At 35.0% G+C, this 17,070-nt stretch overlaps 1 protein-coding gene across 2 annotated transcripts; it reads left to right on the plus strand.

The window, feature by feature from the left end:
- Positions 1–195: 195 nt before the first annotated feature.
- Positions 196–12,451, plus strand: LOC123309791 (metallo-beta-lactamase domain-containing protein 1). Of its 2 annotated transcripts, none has more exons than XM_044893059.1 (2): positions 196–915; positions 12,067–12,451. In XM_044893059.1, exon 1 carries the CDS (start codon positions 308–310, stop codon positions 908–910), a length of 603 nt encoding a protein of 200 aa, XP_044748994.1. In that variant the 5' UTR covers positions 196–307; the 3' UTR covers positions 911–915; positions 12,067–12,451. The 2 variants fall into 2 exon arrangements, with proteins under 2 accessions (XP_044748994.1, XP_044748992.1); XM_044893057.1 differs by having other exon boundaries at positions 197–919.
- The last annotated feature ends 4,619 nt before the right edge of the window (positions 12,452–17,070 follow it).

The raw sequence follows: 17,070 nt of genomic DNA on the forward strand, positions 1-17,070 counted from the left end.
ACTTACTTTATGACCGCGCACATCATAGGCATAGCGAATATAACTTCCACTTCCCACTACAGATGGCAGCACAGCAGGGACAAATGACAAATGAAGGTTCATTTGTAAAGCACAGGAAATAGACGCTAGTGGAAAGGCTCCTTCCTGTTGTTCTATGTTCTAAGGTCATGCCCATGGTGAATATTCAAAACAAACGACAATTAATGTTGAAAACATAACCTCAAAATTTTCTTGCTGACTCCTTATTCTTAAAATCTTCTAAGATTTAGTTCTTCTCTGCTCTTTTTGAAGAAAATCATCAATCATCATGTACGAAGTAATCGTACTAGTCAATGGCTATTCAAATACAAACGAATTCGGTTCTTTCGCAAATGGTACCTGCACACTTCTCAAAGGACCAGATAATATAATTGTCGATACGTTAACACCTTGGGATGGCGAAAAACTCAAAGCAGAATTGAAAAAGCATCAGATTGGTTGTGACGATATAAAATACGTTGTATGCACCCATGGACATTCAGATCATACTGGCTGCAATTATCTATTCCCCAAAGCTAAACTCATTGTAGGGACAAGTATTTCATTTAAAGATAAGTATTTCGAGCATGATTTCAAAGGGGGAGATTCCTACATAATCAATGATTTTGTGGAAGTTTTACCTACACCTGGGCATACTTTGGAAGATGTTACGGTAATAGTCGAAACTAGGAATCAAGGTCTTGTAGCAGTAACAGGGGACTTATTCGAGAAGAAAGAGGATTTGTTCAATGATCATATATGGAGGTCTGCTGGCAGTGCAGATATGAAATTACAATCAAAGAATAGAAAATTAATATTGAAACGAGTAGATTGGATTGTACCAGGTCATGGACCAATGTTTAAAGTTCTGGAAGAATACAGAAGGATATAATACACGTAGGTAGGATTAATTGAGTATATCAGTACTAAGTTTTTGTTGAAGAAACAAGTATCATTTGCTGAGGTATTTATGATTTATCAAATGCGATACTTATTTTATGTTGTTATTTCTTGTCATTTGAGAGCTAATTTAGTCAATTACCTGGAGTTCGTAATTCATCTGCTTGCCTACATATCTATTCTTCTTTTCAAACAATTGAAAAGTACAAAGTACTCTAATTTAATCGATTTGCTTGTCAATGCATGTGCTGAGCTTTGAAAATTTTCAATCTTATTATGCCTGCTCCATTAAGGTGTCAGTGCAATTTCCCATCAAATTTTATGTAGAATTTCCATCTTGTGAAGACAACTCAGAAGGCTTGAACATCAGGAGCTTTTGGAACATGTATAGCAAACGCAAACACTTATAAGAAGGAGGCTGTCATAGCCCAGGGGATTTGAAAACAGATTAAAGGACTACTGTTTACCAGGAATTCATATAAAGAAAAATGGATCTTTACTTACATCTTGATGAAAAATGACCTCCCATGTATCAGTGTATGGGAAAAATATTGATCAGCCAATTGCGGTAGAATTGATAACACTCATAATGTAGAAGTAATAGCATGGAGTATTTCATTTTCCAGAAAAGACAAAATAAGTTTAACACAATAACAAAGAAAATAATATTCTGATAGAAAAAAAAGGAATAAAATGAAACATACATAGATATATATGTGTAAATGAAAAGTGATTATCTCTCTCCGCATTCAGATCCAACAAAAAAAAAAAACACTAAATGGTGTTTTCACAACCATCACACCTGAACAAGTTGAAAGTACGAATGAATCAGTATTAACAATATTGAGTGAAATATTAAAACAACTCCATTACTAAAATTTGATTTGACAAGAATTGAAATTATACTATGAAGTCGAAAATATTTAGAAATCTAACTTAACTATTTTACAATAGATGGAAGCAACTATACTGAATAAAAAAAAACAACGAAATTTTGACTGATTTCAAGATCAGATTATCCTAATGTGGACATTCATTAAACTCACAAGAGAGTGAGGTATCATGGAAATTATATATAAATACATATAGCGTGAGAACGCTGGGTATCGCTACCAACGACTACAATGAATTGAAGCCGAGATTGAAACGCTTTAACTTGAACCTTCTGGCGAAAAGGATGTATTTTTTATGAAATATCTTGTCGTCACATTTTGAAATAACCATTTCAACCGTTTCCCAACAAAAATTATTTTAAGTACCTACTTAAAAATGCTATAGAAATGGGTATTCAAAATTTAAAGCGTTTCGTTTCTATTGCGCAAGTTGGCAAAATCGACTGAAATATGCGTTGATAATAAAGCACAACAAATACACTATCTTGATGAGATAGACAAAGATGGCTGTCTATGAAGTCTGCGACGAACGAGGAAGGTCGTAAAATTGTATGGGATTTTTATGGCCGGTTGCTGTTGAGGCGCGCCTTATAATGGCTGTAAATCAACAGCTGTTATTTTATAAACAAACCATTGTTCTTTTTATTTTCTAGTAGGCGCTGTTGCCAAATCGTAAACTAGAAACGAAGCGATTTAAATTTTAAAAGCTCATATTTGAAGAATGATTGTGAATAGTTTCTGCGGTGCATTTGAAAAATTCATGAATGAAACTCATAATTATTCAGTTTAAACTTGCATATGCTGTGATAACCCAAATTGAGGAGAATTCCCCATAGGCACCTGAAGTACAGACGACTGTGAGTGCACGTTCGTTTCAATGTCCAAACCAATAATAACTGTGAATAACTTGACAAAATCGCCATTCGTTGTTCAGAAACTATGTCTGTACTACCCCTTAAAACTAAACTAAATTCTCGTTAAATGCAAATTTGCAACTGAAAACCTCATTTTCTGAAAACTTGGAGAGTTTGTCCAAAAGGGTACAAACCGATTAATTAATACGTGGTGTTCTGTTTTCTATGTTAGTTATACAATGGTATATGTTGAAAAGCGTTGTTTTGTTAGGTGTGCTTCATTCACCGCCAACTTCAATTATTGCTCAGCATATAGAAGGTCCCAAGCGTAACAAAATAAAATGAAAAGACGAAATCTCTTCAATCTCAATATAACCTCTCTTCCAAATGAAAAACCCAGCCTCCTTGATTGCAATGCCGCGACTGCGTTATCCGATACCTGCACGTAATATTATCCAGAAATGACGCAAATGCGAAACAACGATAACCCAATTAGGAAATAAGTTCTGCAATAAGCAAACATAAGAGGCTGTTGTCCTGGCAACACTGCCTGCTTCGCCGCGTTTCCTCCCCCTTTTTTCGCCAGACAAAGGAAGCTAACTCATCTTTAATAAGACGATCAATTATGAAGCGAAGGAAACTTCTGTGCAACTTTCCGCCGTAATTATATTTTCGTAATTATGTTCCGTCCATTTTTGCTACCGTACAGATTTATTGCCAGCGTTTATAATATGGAGGCCGTGTGTTTTGTATCCCTTCGATTTTGAGGGGCGGAAGTTGAGGGTGTGCATTAGATCTTTGTTCTTTGCCAGCACAGCTCTACGTGTTGAGGAAATCGGTATAATCAAACTGGTAGTCTTACTAGTGGATGTTGTACTCGTATCGTAGTTTGAAGAACTCATTTTTGTGAAAATCCTATGATATGTTGTGGGTTCAGTTATGGATTTTCATCAAGTAGAGGTCACATGAATCTCATATCTTTATAGTTTTTAGTTCATAGTTTGGTAAGGGGGTTATTTTAAGGTCTTTTGAGCCTCCATCAGAGCTGTTTTCACCCTCGAGCCAGCTCCAGAGCTCCAATGAACTCCAGTATTTCAGAGGGCTTCCAGAAGGTTAAGTCCTTATTCCTCCTATAATTTCCTCGTCCAAGACATTCCTTGCGCAGACTTGGCAATGGCGAGGCATTCTCTAACCAGGCGAACAGTAGTTTCTTCCTCTTTCTCCAAGAAACTACATTGGCTAGTTTCTGACATGCCCATTCTTATCATATGCTTCCTGAGGCGACAATGTCCTTTGAGGAAGCGTAACTTATTCTTGGTCATATCCAAATACTTCTTGGATCCTGTATTTTTAAAATTCCGGAGGAATTTTTTGAAATGATCCATTCCTGGAAGATTCCTCTAAAGTGTTTCTCTTTTGGTTTCTTCCTTCTCCTTGGGAGTGAAAACCCTAAAAAGTTCATGAAGACTTGTTTTTCTTGCCTATTTCGTTGAGTTTCCTCCGGCACTCTTATATCAGCTTTGAGTCGATGACATAGGACTTCAGTGCTTTGATAGCGGCTCGACTATCAGAATTAATCACTATGTCAAATCCTTGATATTTTCTTTCCAGGTTAATGTCCACGCAAGTATTTCTTCCTGAAAAACACCCGAGTAGGAAGAAGCCTAACGATAGTGTAAACTTGGTGCTTGCCCCATATATTCCAGCGCCAGCTCCTGTCTTGGCTTTTGAGATATTCGTATAGTTGGTATTAACTTTTGGGTAGTGTATTCCTTTTCCCTTTCTTCCCTTCTACATAGCATAGTGTTAAAGTTCTTCTCAATGCTTAATTTTCGAGTCACAACATCACTAGGTAGGTAGGTAGGTGAATAGATGTATTTGTTTAGAGAGGACCAGGTTCTCTGACTTTTAATTCTCTCATTACCTGTACCTTCCTTAGATATCCTGAGGATGGCCTAATGGTCTATTGTATCTATCACTAGATGTAGAAGAGTGAGATCTGTGATCATCAGAAGTGCTCTAGTTGGACACGTTCTCATAGCTCCAGTGATGCATGCACAGGCAAGCCTTTGTACCTTGTCGAGTATTTTACTCGTCCTCGACTGCTTTGCTTTAGCAAACCAGACTACTGCCCCATAGGTTAATACCAGTCTCATAATCTTGACGTACATCCATCGCAGTATTTTGGAGTTACAGCCCTAAGTCTCACAGGAGATATTTCTGCACGCCATCAAAGCTCTTTTCGCACTACTAGAAGTATTTCTAACACGATCGTTCCACAGAAGCTTGCTGTCATAGAATGACCTCATAGGCTAATCTATCTATCACTAGATAATGTGGTGTGAGATCTGCGTTGATCACTAGTGTCCCAGTTGGGCACACTCTAGTAGCTCAAGTGATGCAAACACATGCTAGCCTTTGAATTCTATCGTTGGTTTTCCTCGAAATGTTTTGACTGTGAGAACTTAAGTTTTCCAATCTCCTTTTCAACATGCCTAAAACTGTCAAATTAAGTTTTTTTTATTTCTTACATCTGAAGTTGCTCTGATTTCCGCGAAAAACATATCTTTTCAATATCGTTATTCTGGGGAGTGAAAAATTCCAGTCGTCGAAACAAAATGAAAAGCCTCAGAAACGCGTTGAATGGAGGAAGGCCAAATGCAGCTCGATGAGTTTTTCTTAATCAATAGTCCGCCATCTTTGCTGCGAGATAAGATCCACCTACCAGAGATGCCCCCTTTAAAATGGGTGTTTTATATTCACCGTGAGATCGCCCTGAAACAATTCAATCGGCTGTCGGATATTTTAAAAAAATCGATATTTACCGAACCTGGGCGGGCGATTGTCGGCCATCATTGGCCCGAGCGGGGCGCATAACCTATATTTGAATATGCGCAATTTGCCAGGATTTATTCACTTCCCCGTCATATTTTGAATATATCTCTCATAGCGAATGTGCGCAATTTGGTCTGGAGATTATGGATCTCTTCCTTCTCCTCCCTTTCTTGTTGCCTGCGTTCGCAGCTTCAAGGGGTGATTTCAGGCAGGGGTTGGCGTTGCAAGGATTCGAACTAGGTTCATTTGAAAGTGGTAGAATGACTTGTCTGTAGACCAATATTTTATTGTATTTTATTAATCAGAAACTTGAATGTTTATTGGCTTTTGGAGCCTTAATTTAAGGTTCGAAAATCGAGGAATCTAACATTTAAAGATAAAAACACATCATCACGTATACAAAAACATTATTACTAGAAAGTAAAGCCTTCAATCCCGATTTTTAACGTGTATTCGTTTTATCTATGGAATCTCATTTATAATTTCGATGTTTTTAAAGACAATTTTGAAATTATTTAGAGGGTCCTTTTAGGTCAGGGTTGAAGAAACTCAATTTGACAAAATGCCAACGTTCTGATTCATTTAATATCGTCCTCAGGGCTCTACAATAGATAATACAACATTAAACCATGAAAAAAAAGATGGCAACATGGCAAATTCGCAAAATAGGGGGGCCGTATAGCAATAAATCATAAGAAAACATATAAAAAACAAACAAAAAAATGTATATGAACGATCTACTCTAGCAATTAATATGAATGATTGGCGAGGAAGAAAAGATGAAGAAAAAAAGATAAATAGGTTAGATGTATACACATAAAAATAAATAAAATATACATTATCGACTCTTCAAAATAATGAACTATCATTCATTGTACTCACGCGGCATTTTGTTAAATTTGTTTTGTTTTGTTTTTTTAACCCAGACCTAAAAGTCTCATTTATAGTTGGGGAGCCTACGATGCTAAATGTGGATTTACTCGAGCGTCGTGGAGACTTAGTGGATTTTGAAGATTAGATGGAAGAAAGATAAAAAGGTTCTTATGATGTATGCACTTTCAGCGGTGGAGAAAGCGTCTGCAAGTTTTCAAAGATGTCAGGTGTACATACTCAAGCGTGTTAATCTGATAGTTTACGTAGTGGGGCTGGCCGTATGGAAGAGTTGAAAATGGTAAAAAAAATTTTTTTGAGCTTCTCAGATTTTTATTGGATATGTTAATTGAACCCAAACGAAGCTACTTTTCAAGAGACTGACAATTCGAACGTGACTCAAGGTCACACCGATCTTTTGAATATTTCTCTTCCTGTACTTTTAATCGTTTCTGAATTCCCAGATATGTACATTGAAGTTAATTGTTTGAAGGGACAGATTTTGCATATTATAAGGAACTTGATTTTCTTAATTTTTTAATATAATTTTATCACTTAGAAAAAACCGACAGAGTGGAAAATATAAATTCACGAACACTATCTACAACTCAAAAGTTAAATCGGCAGATCAGAGAGCAAGAAAAGCCCCAACTTCTCAAAATATAAATTATGGTCCACCCTCGCTGCACGATAAATTGCATCGATTTCGGCAGCGGATCACATCAAAGAGGGGTCCCACGGTCCGGCGATCTCGACAAATTGTCCAAATCTGCGAATTTACAGAATATTCCAACGTCCCGGTGAGCTTTGTTCTCCCAGTTTACAGTTTATCGAACGGGGTAATGTAGCATGAATCGCCGCGGGGTGTTATAATTTTAAATGTGGCTTCTATTCCGGTTCACCCCGCTGAGTCCAACCCTCTTCTGATTCCCGCCTTCCTGTGTTCGGATGCTTCTTCTCCGGGATCCCCCTAAAAACGCATCCTGTTATGATTTCGGTCATAAAAGTCTCGGTTGATCGGAAAAGTTGAAGAAGGGTCGCGGAACCGACTGCGAAATAAAATTATATTAAGTGAATGTTAACTGGAATCGAATAGTCGCCAACCTCAAAAACGCATAAGCTTCCAATGAATTTTCCATTATCAAATTATTTTTTCCTCACTTGAATGACGCAAATAGTCTATACAGGGTGTTCCTAAATTGAACGTACAAACGAAAAGGGGAGATTCCTTAAGTGAGTTTAAGAAAAAAAAGTCCCATAAACATGGGGTCGCAAACGTTTCGTTTTCGAGATGCAGAGTGTTGAATTTTAAATTTTTTTAAGTTTTTTTCTCATAGTATCTACACTTCACGACAAAACTACAAGAGACCGAAAAGTTTAGTATAAGAACAAAGCTTCTTTTTACATTTTTTCAAATTAACAGTTGTTCACAAAAAAAAGTTCTGCAGAAGAACAGGTGGCAGTGTTCCAGAAAAAATATCACCCTGTAGATCTTCTATCGAAATTGCCATGTCACGTGGTGAGAACTCTAAAATGTAATATCTATGCCAAATTTCAGTTGAATATCTTGTGAAGTGTAGAAACTATGAGAAAAAAACTTGAAAAAAATTAAAACTTCAACACTCTGTATCTCGAAAACGAAACGTTTGCGACCCCATGTTTATGGGACTTTTTTTTCTTAAACTCACGTGAGGAATCTCCCCTTTTCGTTTGTACGTTCAATGTAGGAACATCCTGTATACATAATATTTTTCAGATACTTCGTATATGGAAACCCTGGGTCGGCCCTGAAAGAATTGGCTTGAGAAATTTTCTTCACAAACCTTTTAGGGCTTTCACTCCCAATCTCTGAAACAAAATCAATTAAAAATGAAATCAACGATTTGCTCCTGCGTGAATTCTTGCACTAATTTGTCAGGAGCAAATCGTTGATTTCATTTTTAATTGATTTTGTTTCAGAGATTGGGAGTGAAAGCCCTAAAAGGTTTGTGAAGAGATGCAAAATCCTCCCAAAATAAATTTCAATCGATATTTGAGAAATTTTCTCATGAGGAATATTGTCAGATATGGGGAATTTTCCTCAATTTGGGTTATCACAGCATATGCAAGTTTAAACTGAATAATTATGAGTTTCATTCATGAATTTTTCAAATGCACCGCGGAAACTATTCAAAACCATTCTTCAAATATGAGGTTTTAAAATTAAAATCGCTTTGTTTCTAGTTTACGATTTGGCAACAGCGCCTACTAGAAAATAAAAAGAACACTGGCTTGTTTATAAAATAACAGCTGTTGATGTACAGCCATCATAAGGCGAGTAATCATTGGCGAACCTCAACAGCAACCGGTCATAAAAGTCCCATAAATGTTTACGACCTTCCTCTTCGTCGCAGATTTTATAGACTGCCATCTTTGTCTATCTCATCAAGGTAGTGTATTTGTTGTCCTTTATTATCAACGCATATTTCAGTCGATGTTGCCAACTTGTGCAATAGAAACGAAACGCTTCAAATTTTAAACACCCATTTTTATTTTTCGTTTTCGAAACGGTTCAAATGATTATTTAAAAATGGAACGTTTCAAAGATATTTCATAAAAAATACATCTACTACTACCAAATACTGAGTTGCTTTAGTATTTGTTGAATCCTAGAGCCGTTGATACACGCTTGATTTGGTTAGCGTTAAAATTTACATGTTTGTATAATTGTAGCCTTTTTTTATTATTTTATTATTATCCAACCTAGGTTTTCAGTAAAATCATTGAGTATTAAACCCAACTCCGTGGGTCTAATACTCAATGGTAAAATGAAAAGAATTATGAAAAAAATAAGGTACCCATTTCAAATAAGGAAATATCACAGGCACAGATTTTCTAAACCTATACAGGGTGTTTCATAAACATTGCTGACAAATTCAGGATATTTTCTCCGAGTTATTTGGAGTCAGAAAGGTTCTTTATATTATTCGTCTCCAAGAAAGTTTTCTAAATAAATAACGAATTTATCGATATTTTCGGAAAGGCTTGAGTTATTTGAACGGGATTTGGGGAAAATGGATGATACTTCATTGATGTGATCGTCTTCAGCAACTGCAGTGGCGTGCGTACTCGCACTGTCTTTCATATTTTTTAAGGAAATAGTAGTACTCTTTGACTTTTTCCAAAATACATTCATTTCCACAATTCTTATTAAATTCAGAACAAAAAGACTCTCTGCTTTTATTTCCTAGGATGTCACTTTTTCCGAGCTTTTTTCCGAAACAAATTGAAAACCGTTTGTTATTCCAAAAAACACCCAAGTAGAGCAATCGAATAACAAATTTTATTACATCAAAAAGCTTTTCACGAGAATTGTTGAAAGTGAGGTGTTCCTTTTTACCAAATCTCGTTCAAATATTTCAATACGTGTCGAATGTATGGAGGAATTTGTAATTTTTTACTAAAACATGCAACGTCCTGTATTTTGGAAACGAAGCATTTCCGGAAAAAAGCTTACAGGAACTTTCTGGCTCTAAATTTAACTCAAGGATTAATATCCTAAATTAGTTCGCAATGTTTATGAAGCACCCTGTATAGGGTAAGGTATTTTCAAATTGATGTGAAGTCCTTAAAGGACAGAGAAAAGTTTTTCATTCAATGTCTCCAAATTTAAATAATTCACAAGAATGAAACTGATAACGCTAAGCTAATGGCAGTTTCTGATTGTTTTTGTTGCACTGAAATATTATTACACAGAGATGAAAAAAACAAACTTATATATTACATTGTATCGGAAATGTCCAATTTTTTTTATTATGAATTGACTACAAAATGATGCGAAAAAAAAGATTCTGATTAAATTCACAAAAAAATTGATTATTTAAATATTCTCTCATCCTTTCTGTTATATTCAACTAAATAAGAAATTATTATTGGTTGAATCAAGTATTATCGAGATAGGCAAAATCATTTCAGTACTTTAAAATCATCGCAGAAATCTGAGAAGATCAGCACAATAAAAATTATTTCCTATTTGGAGTTGCACCACCGACACCAGCCTATCTTCTGTTTCAAAAATTCAAAGAGAATTGTAAATTAATGTTAAAGGGTGAAGAATATTCCATTTTTTGCGATTCGACGAAGAAGTTGCATATTGAATTGTAATTTTCCCATTTTTATAGAACGAAACTGGAATAAATGGATTCTCTGAAGGATATTCATCATGATACATTCGTTTTTTATGGAATCATTCGTAAAATAATAACAAAAGTTGTGCTGAAAGAGGGAGTTAACCTCCGATCTCATAAAAATCCAGGTTACTTCGATCATGGAATCGCCTCCGTTTTGATATCGCTGAAGAAACGCCGATAAAAATTGACTGTTAAATTATGGCCGTAGAAAGCTTCGGCACGTCGAGATTTGGGGAACAAATATGATCCTCGAAGCGCTATTGGCAGGGTTAATTGTTTGAGAGCACCACCGCCAACTTGGCCAGAAGGATAAAACCGATCAATAATGGAATATAATGAAATAAAAGACAGTCTGAGGCGGGAAAATTAGCGGCTAATCATTGTTGAAGGCAGCTGCTTTCGGAAATAAATAAAAGGCTTCATATTTTCTGACAGACGATATAAAGTTCAAGCCAACTTTTTTTATTGTCAGGAAGAGGAATAACTGCGTAACTTTCCGATTATATCCTCGATATAGGTAACGCCTCTGGGTATTGAACTTGCGGGTCCTCGCTTTATTTCCCCATTTCTATTCGGAGAATAAAAAAAATCGGATAACTTAATTCACGATATTGTGTTTCGCGTTGTTGGAAAAAACTTGGCTAAATTTCGTTGGAGTTGCAGCAAATGTAACCGCTAACTGCTAGTTTTTATCATAACGGATCTTTTCCACATACCAACCATCATAACAAAATATTCCATGTCTGAATTTGTACATCAGTTATATCATAATGAAATGATTGGATTTTGTTGAAGATCCCAAAGTTTAGAAAAAAATTCAGTGGTATATTCTACTAACCATTAGAATTTTTCATCTCAATTATAGGTCACCATGGAGTAAATGAATAGTTGTCAAAAATTAGTGTTGATCTTTCCTATAAATTTTGTTTTTTTAAACTCCTAAAGGTGGCGCCTGAAAAGAAATTTTTAGCTTTTTTCATGGAAACCAGAAAACTGACAGTAATGTAATTCTATGAAAGCAGGATGGTAATAAAAAAAAATTTTGGCAGTATTCCGCTATAAAATGTCAACATGATGTCTGCCTACTTGGTGAATTTAAGTTCCAAGATAATTCCAGCCTATACGAATCGAGCTACATACATTGATAAATTATCCTTGTTTTCAAAAACTGTTACTTTTAGCAAGAAAATATTTCAAGCGATCAAAAATTAATTTTTCAATGATATAATGTCAATAAGGAAAAATTTTTAAGGGAGGCTTTTCCTACCTCTTGTAATTATAGGGAACATCACTGGATTTTAAGAGAAGAATTAGACATTTCTTCTCAGGTGCTTTGTTTAGGCAGCTTTATCTAAAAGCAGGGGCTGCTCAAAAAAATTATATAAAGGCCCACACTATTTTCGGACAGGGAATCAACCCTTAATTTGTTCGCAACTATTATACGTTTACATAGTGACCTAGAATCCTGGAGATAAAAAATTTTGAGGTAGAATGACATAAACTAACTGTTAACTGTTTTTTTTTCAGATTGAACTCTGAAATATATCAAGGTGCTCAAAAATGTCCAAGGATAGTTCTAGGATGTTTTGACTTCCTAAGCAGAAACTTCAGAGGATTATTATATTTTTAATTCTTAGTTACATGCTTTGAACCATTTTATGTGTTAATTTAAATGATTATGTTGAATAGTGTTTTTTTGTATTTGTTCAAAGATGAACAATCTTTATCAATCTTTAATTTTTCATGTTATTTAATAGTTTGAAGCATCTTGTCCTGTCAAGTAGGAAGCACGTTGTTTTTTAGTTCTATCGCATCTTTTTTTATTATAATTTTGTTTATGCTTCCTACTGTATATTCAACTTGATGACTCAAAAAATCACAAATACATGGTGTGCATGGCACGCGAATGTAATTCTAAACCCACATTCACCCCTACCATACTTAAAAAACCCTTTGTTAAGAACCAACCCTATCTGGCACCCCTTTCTGCCATCTGCTGAAAGGGTAAAAAACTCGATAATTGATCTGTGATTTTTATAACTAAAAGGGGTTAATACCATAACAGCTTTAGATTACAGTGAAAGGGGTGAACTGAATTATGATATTAGGTATATTGGACTTTGATTTTTAATATATTTTTTTATCGAAAGTATGAATATATTTTTATTTGAATAAAATAATTTTATCTAATCAAGAGTTTTGCCTGCAATTTCACAATTTATCTTCATGTCCATGCATTAATCATTCTGTTACTTTACTGCGAGCTGTAAAAAAGCAAGGGTTGCTTCCCTCTTTTTTAGAAGGGTTCATTACATTACATATTCTGAAAATAAGGGTTGGAGAGGGTTACAATGCCTTGAGTGTGGATAATATTGCTTTCAGTGCATGCCCAGTCCCCCCAATACGAAGAAAGTTTAGACCGAAGCAGTGAGAGTCCTTTCGAATAGCTCGGAGAGAGCTTTACATATGCTCCACCCCTTTTTTAAAGGATTTGCGTCCTTGTGAAAGGGATATATCCTGTGGAGTAGTAAAGAGAACCTTCCCCAAGTCATCAGTTTATATTGGGGATGCTATCGAGCAAGTTGAGAAATGTCATTTATGAATCGGAAGGTGATTTACCTATCTATTCTTCCTGTTGATAAGTGAAATAGTGGAGTTTGTGGTATTTAAAGTGGATGTCGATATATGATGAGCTTAAAATAAGTTTTGCACAAGAAAATTTGTGATTGATTTATTGGTGATTGAAGGAATACCAATCTTGAATGGACCAAGTGAGTATTTGTGGAAAGTATTATTATATTGATCTCTATGAATGGCTAGGGAGGTTTCACTGATTACATGATTTTTTCTGATGATATCAAAATATCATTTAACTTTAAATTCACCCTAGCTGAAATATATCTCTGAGAAAATTCATGTGCTTAATATGCATGTGTAGTATGCATGGTGATACGTATATCATCATCTGTAACGTATTACAGATATTATAAATTTTTCTGAACAAATAGGTTGTTAGTTATTGAATATATTCGATACTCTCCATTGGGTATGAATTTTTTTGTAGAAAAAAAATTCACCTTAAATTATTACTTATGGGCAGTAACATACTGAATTGTATATACAATTGTTTGAGAATGAACAACCTATTCCAGTGTCCAATTAGTATTATGCAAATAATCGAAGTAACATTAATTTTTCTTCTTAATTTTGAAAATCGTTGGGAAAAACCCAAATTCCCAATTATGAATCAGCAGATACCTACAATGGCTGAATAAAACTAACAGTTTTCAAATCCCTTTGAATCTATGAACATTGATTATGATAATCATGTCTTGAAGATTGCAGCAGATGCAGCAAAGGATGAATTTTCAAAGAAAAGTGTAGCCATTATGGTTATTATTTATATTATTAAAATAAAGTACTTTTTCAAATTCAACGCTTATATGTATATGTATATAATCAAGAGCCCCTGCATTTTGAAATAATTTGTGATGAAAAAGGGGATAACACGGTGGTGGTTCCAGGAGTGATTTTGGGAGGTGGCATAATTTTATATTGGAAATTCTGTTAGGTGTTTGTTGATATAAAATAGCTACAGCTTATAATTGTTATTCAGGGTGTTTTCAAAGGTGAGGCTTTTTTTTGACAGAAGGTAGATTTCATCAAAATAAGTCGTTTAACCAAAAATTGTGTATATAAAATATTCAAGATGGCTGAGATACAATCCCTAGAAATTCGACAAAATTTCATTGAATTTCAAGTACGGGACTGTGGAAGGTGACACTGGCATCTCAAAAACGAAAATAAACATAAATATATGGCTGGACAATGAATGGTTCAGTACCAACTTCATCGAATTAGATGTAGTGACCTGATGGTCACTTCTGAGAGAATCATAATTGTTATATCGTGGAATTTAGGGTGAAAAAATATGTAGAAAATCGAGGCAGTTTCTTGAAAGTGCGTATGTTAGTTATGTTGAAAAAGTGCTGTGATGTTTCCTGTTTTCATCCCATTCCGACGATTGTTGGAATGTACGAACAAGAAGATTGTGATGCCCATCGTGAAAAAATTCGTGAATAATTTAGACGAATTTTATTGGTGAGATTTTGAAGTATTATTCTATTTTTTACACTTGTGTCCTAATAAGTGTCTCTTCTGTCAGTTGATGTCGAAATGAGCCATTTCATAAAATCATGTAAGTTTTACTAAAAAATAATGAGAACTATTCGTCAATTCTAAGTTTCCATTTTCATTACCACATAAATATCGAACGAGCTAATATCCTAAACGAAAGTTTTTTCCCACTGCTTTGCGATAATTCAGCTAACAAACGGTCTAGGGTCGTATTGTAGGATCTATTTCAGTAATCATTTTCAATTTTTTCATTCTACTTTGTCATTTTGAACGTTTTGTATGGGCGATTTTTGGTGAAACGCTTCGTTTTGACCAGTTCTACCTTCTGTTGAAAAAAATCCTCACCTTCAAATACACCCTGTATATCAAATGTTATCACAATCTTCTCGTTCGAACATTCCAACAATCGTCGTAAAAACGGGACGAAATGATGAAACATCATAACACTTTTTCAACATAACTAACATAAGCACTTTCAAGAAACTGCCTCGATTTTCTACATTTTTTTCACAATAAATTACACGATAAAACAATTATGATTCTCTCAAAAGTGACCTGATGCATCTAATCCGATGAACTTGGTACTGAACCATTCGTTGCCCAGACATATGTTTATGTTTTGTTTCGTTTTTGCGATACCGGAGTCTAGGGGTTGTATCTCTGCCATCTTGGATGTTTTATATAGACAATTTTTGGTTAAACGACTTATTTTTATGTGTTCTACCTTCTGTCAAAAAAGCGTCACCTTTGAAAACACTTTGTATTATGGATAATTTTTTAAATAAGCGAATATTCTCTTCAATATAAAAATATAAATTCTGTCATTATCAAACATTACCCTTACTTTATTGATCTCTCAAAGGACACAGTACGGGGATAAAACAAAAGTTTTTACACTTTATTTCTGTTCTATTGAATGATTATCATCTTATTGCCTAAAGGAACAGTAAAATTTACCACCTTTGCCACCTTGTACTTGCGATAAAGGAACGTTTTACTAATTTTCAACCAGGGCAGTTTCCCTCACTCGATGAAGATATGTTAATACATGAAAGTGGCGTAGCTCTGCAGGGAGCCGGAGGGCTGAGGGCGAATTTTCGATATTTTTCTGTTTTATGTGACATGATTATTATACCACGAGCGCAGGTGGTCCAGACCGCAAGATATTTAGGGATGCTCCAACGTAGATATATTGCCGCAGGGAATTTTCATCGGGGAAACTTCTCGCCCTTCGCTGCAACGTCTTTCCGTTTCATTCATTTTACATGACACTTTTATTATTTTACTCAATTTGTATGACGAAAAAGACTTTCTTCGAAATTGGTGCATTTTTCATGGGATAACGAGTAAAGTTGTGCAGGTTTGGGATGAATCGATCATCGGTAGGTGAATTATTGAGAAACTACTCTTATTATATCTCACAGTTTTGCAAACTAAGTAGAAAAATATTTGCGAATATAATCTATAGACGGTTGGGAAACAGATTTTTTTTTGGTTCCAAAACAAAACACTGTTTGTTGTTCGAAAATAGATTAATTTTTAAGTTTTTTTCCTACTTATTGAAGTCAATTTAGTACTTTTGCTCATAAAACGACATACGAGGATATATTGAAAAATTCTTAGCCTACTATAGAACCAAACAAAATTTCAATCTCAAAATAATTTATTACTCAACATATTCTCCTCTTAATTGGATACATTTATTAGAGCAAACCTGCAACGTTTCAAGACCTTTCAAAAACAATGTTTCTTCTTGCTCTGCAAACCAGACCTCCACAGCTTTTATTACCTCCTCGTTGGAAGAAAATTTACGACCTTTTAAACTTTTTTTTAGTTGAGGAAAGAGATGATAGTGGGATGTAGCCAAATCTACTGAATAAGGGGGGTGTTCTAGTGATTCAAACCCTTAATCACGATTTTTTGCATGGCAACATGAGATTTGTGTGCAGGGTCATTGTCCCACAAAAACAAAATACCTTTGGCGTCTTTTCTGTTTAAGTTTTTCCCGTAGAGTGGTCAGTGATTTGGAATAGTAATCTCCGAATATTGTTCTACCCTTATCCAAAAAAATCAATCATGATTACTCCATGGAAATCCCAAAAAACTGAAGCAAGAACTTTTCCAGCAGATTTTTGGACACGAAACTTCTTAGGTCTTGGAGAACCAGAGTGTCACCATTCCATCGATTGTTGCTTTGTTTCTGGATGGTAGAAATGTACCCAAACCCAAGTCTCATTTTTAGATTATCCCAATTTCGGTGGAAATCTTCTTTCTTTTAATTTATTGCGTAATTCTGGTTTACTTTTTTGACCTCAAAGTTCACACTGACACTTCTAATGAGTTATTGTTCGTTGCTTTTTCTTATGGATGGAACTGGTTTTCACTCCCAATCTC

The sequence above is a fragment of the Coccinella septempunctata genome, chromosome 3 (assembly GCF_907165205.1).
Source record: "Coccinella septempunctata chromosome 3, icCocSept1.1, whole genome shotgun sequence".
Taxonomy (NCBI): domain Eukaryota; kingdom Metazoa; phylum Arthropoda; class Insecta; order Coleoptera; family Coccinellidae; genus Coccinella; species Coccinella septempunctata.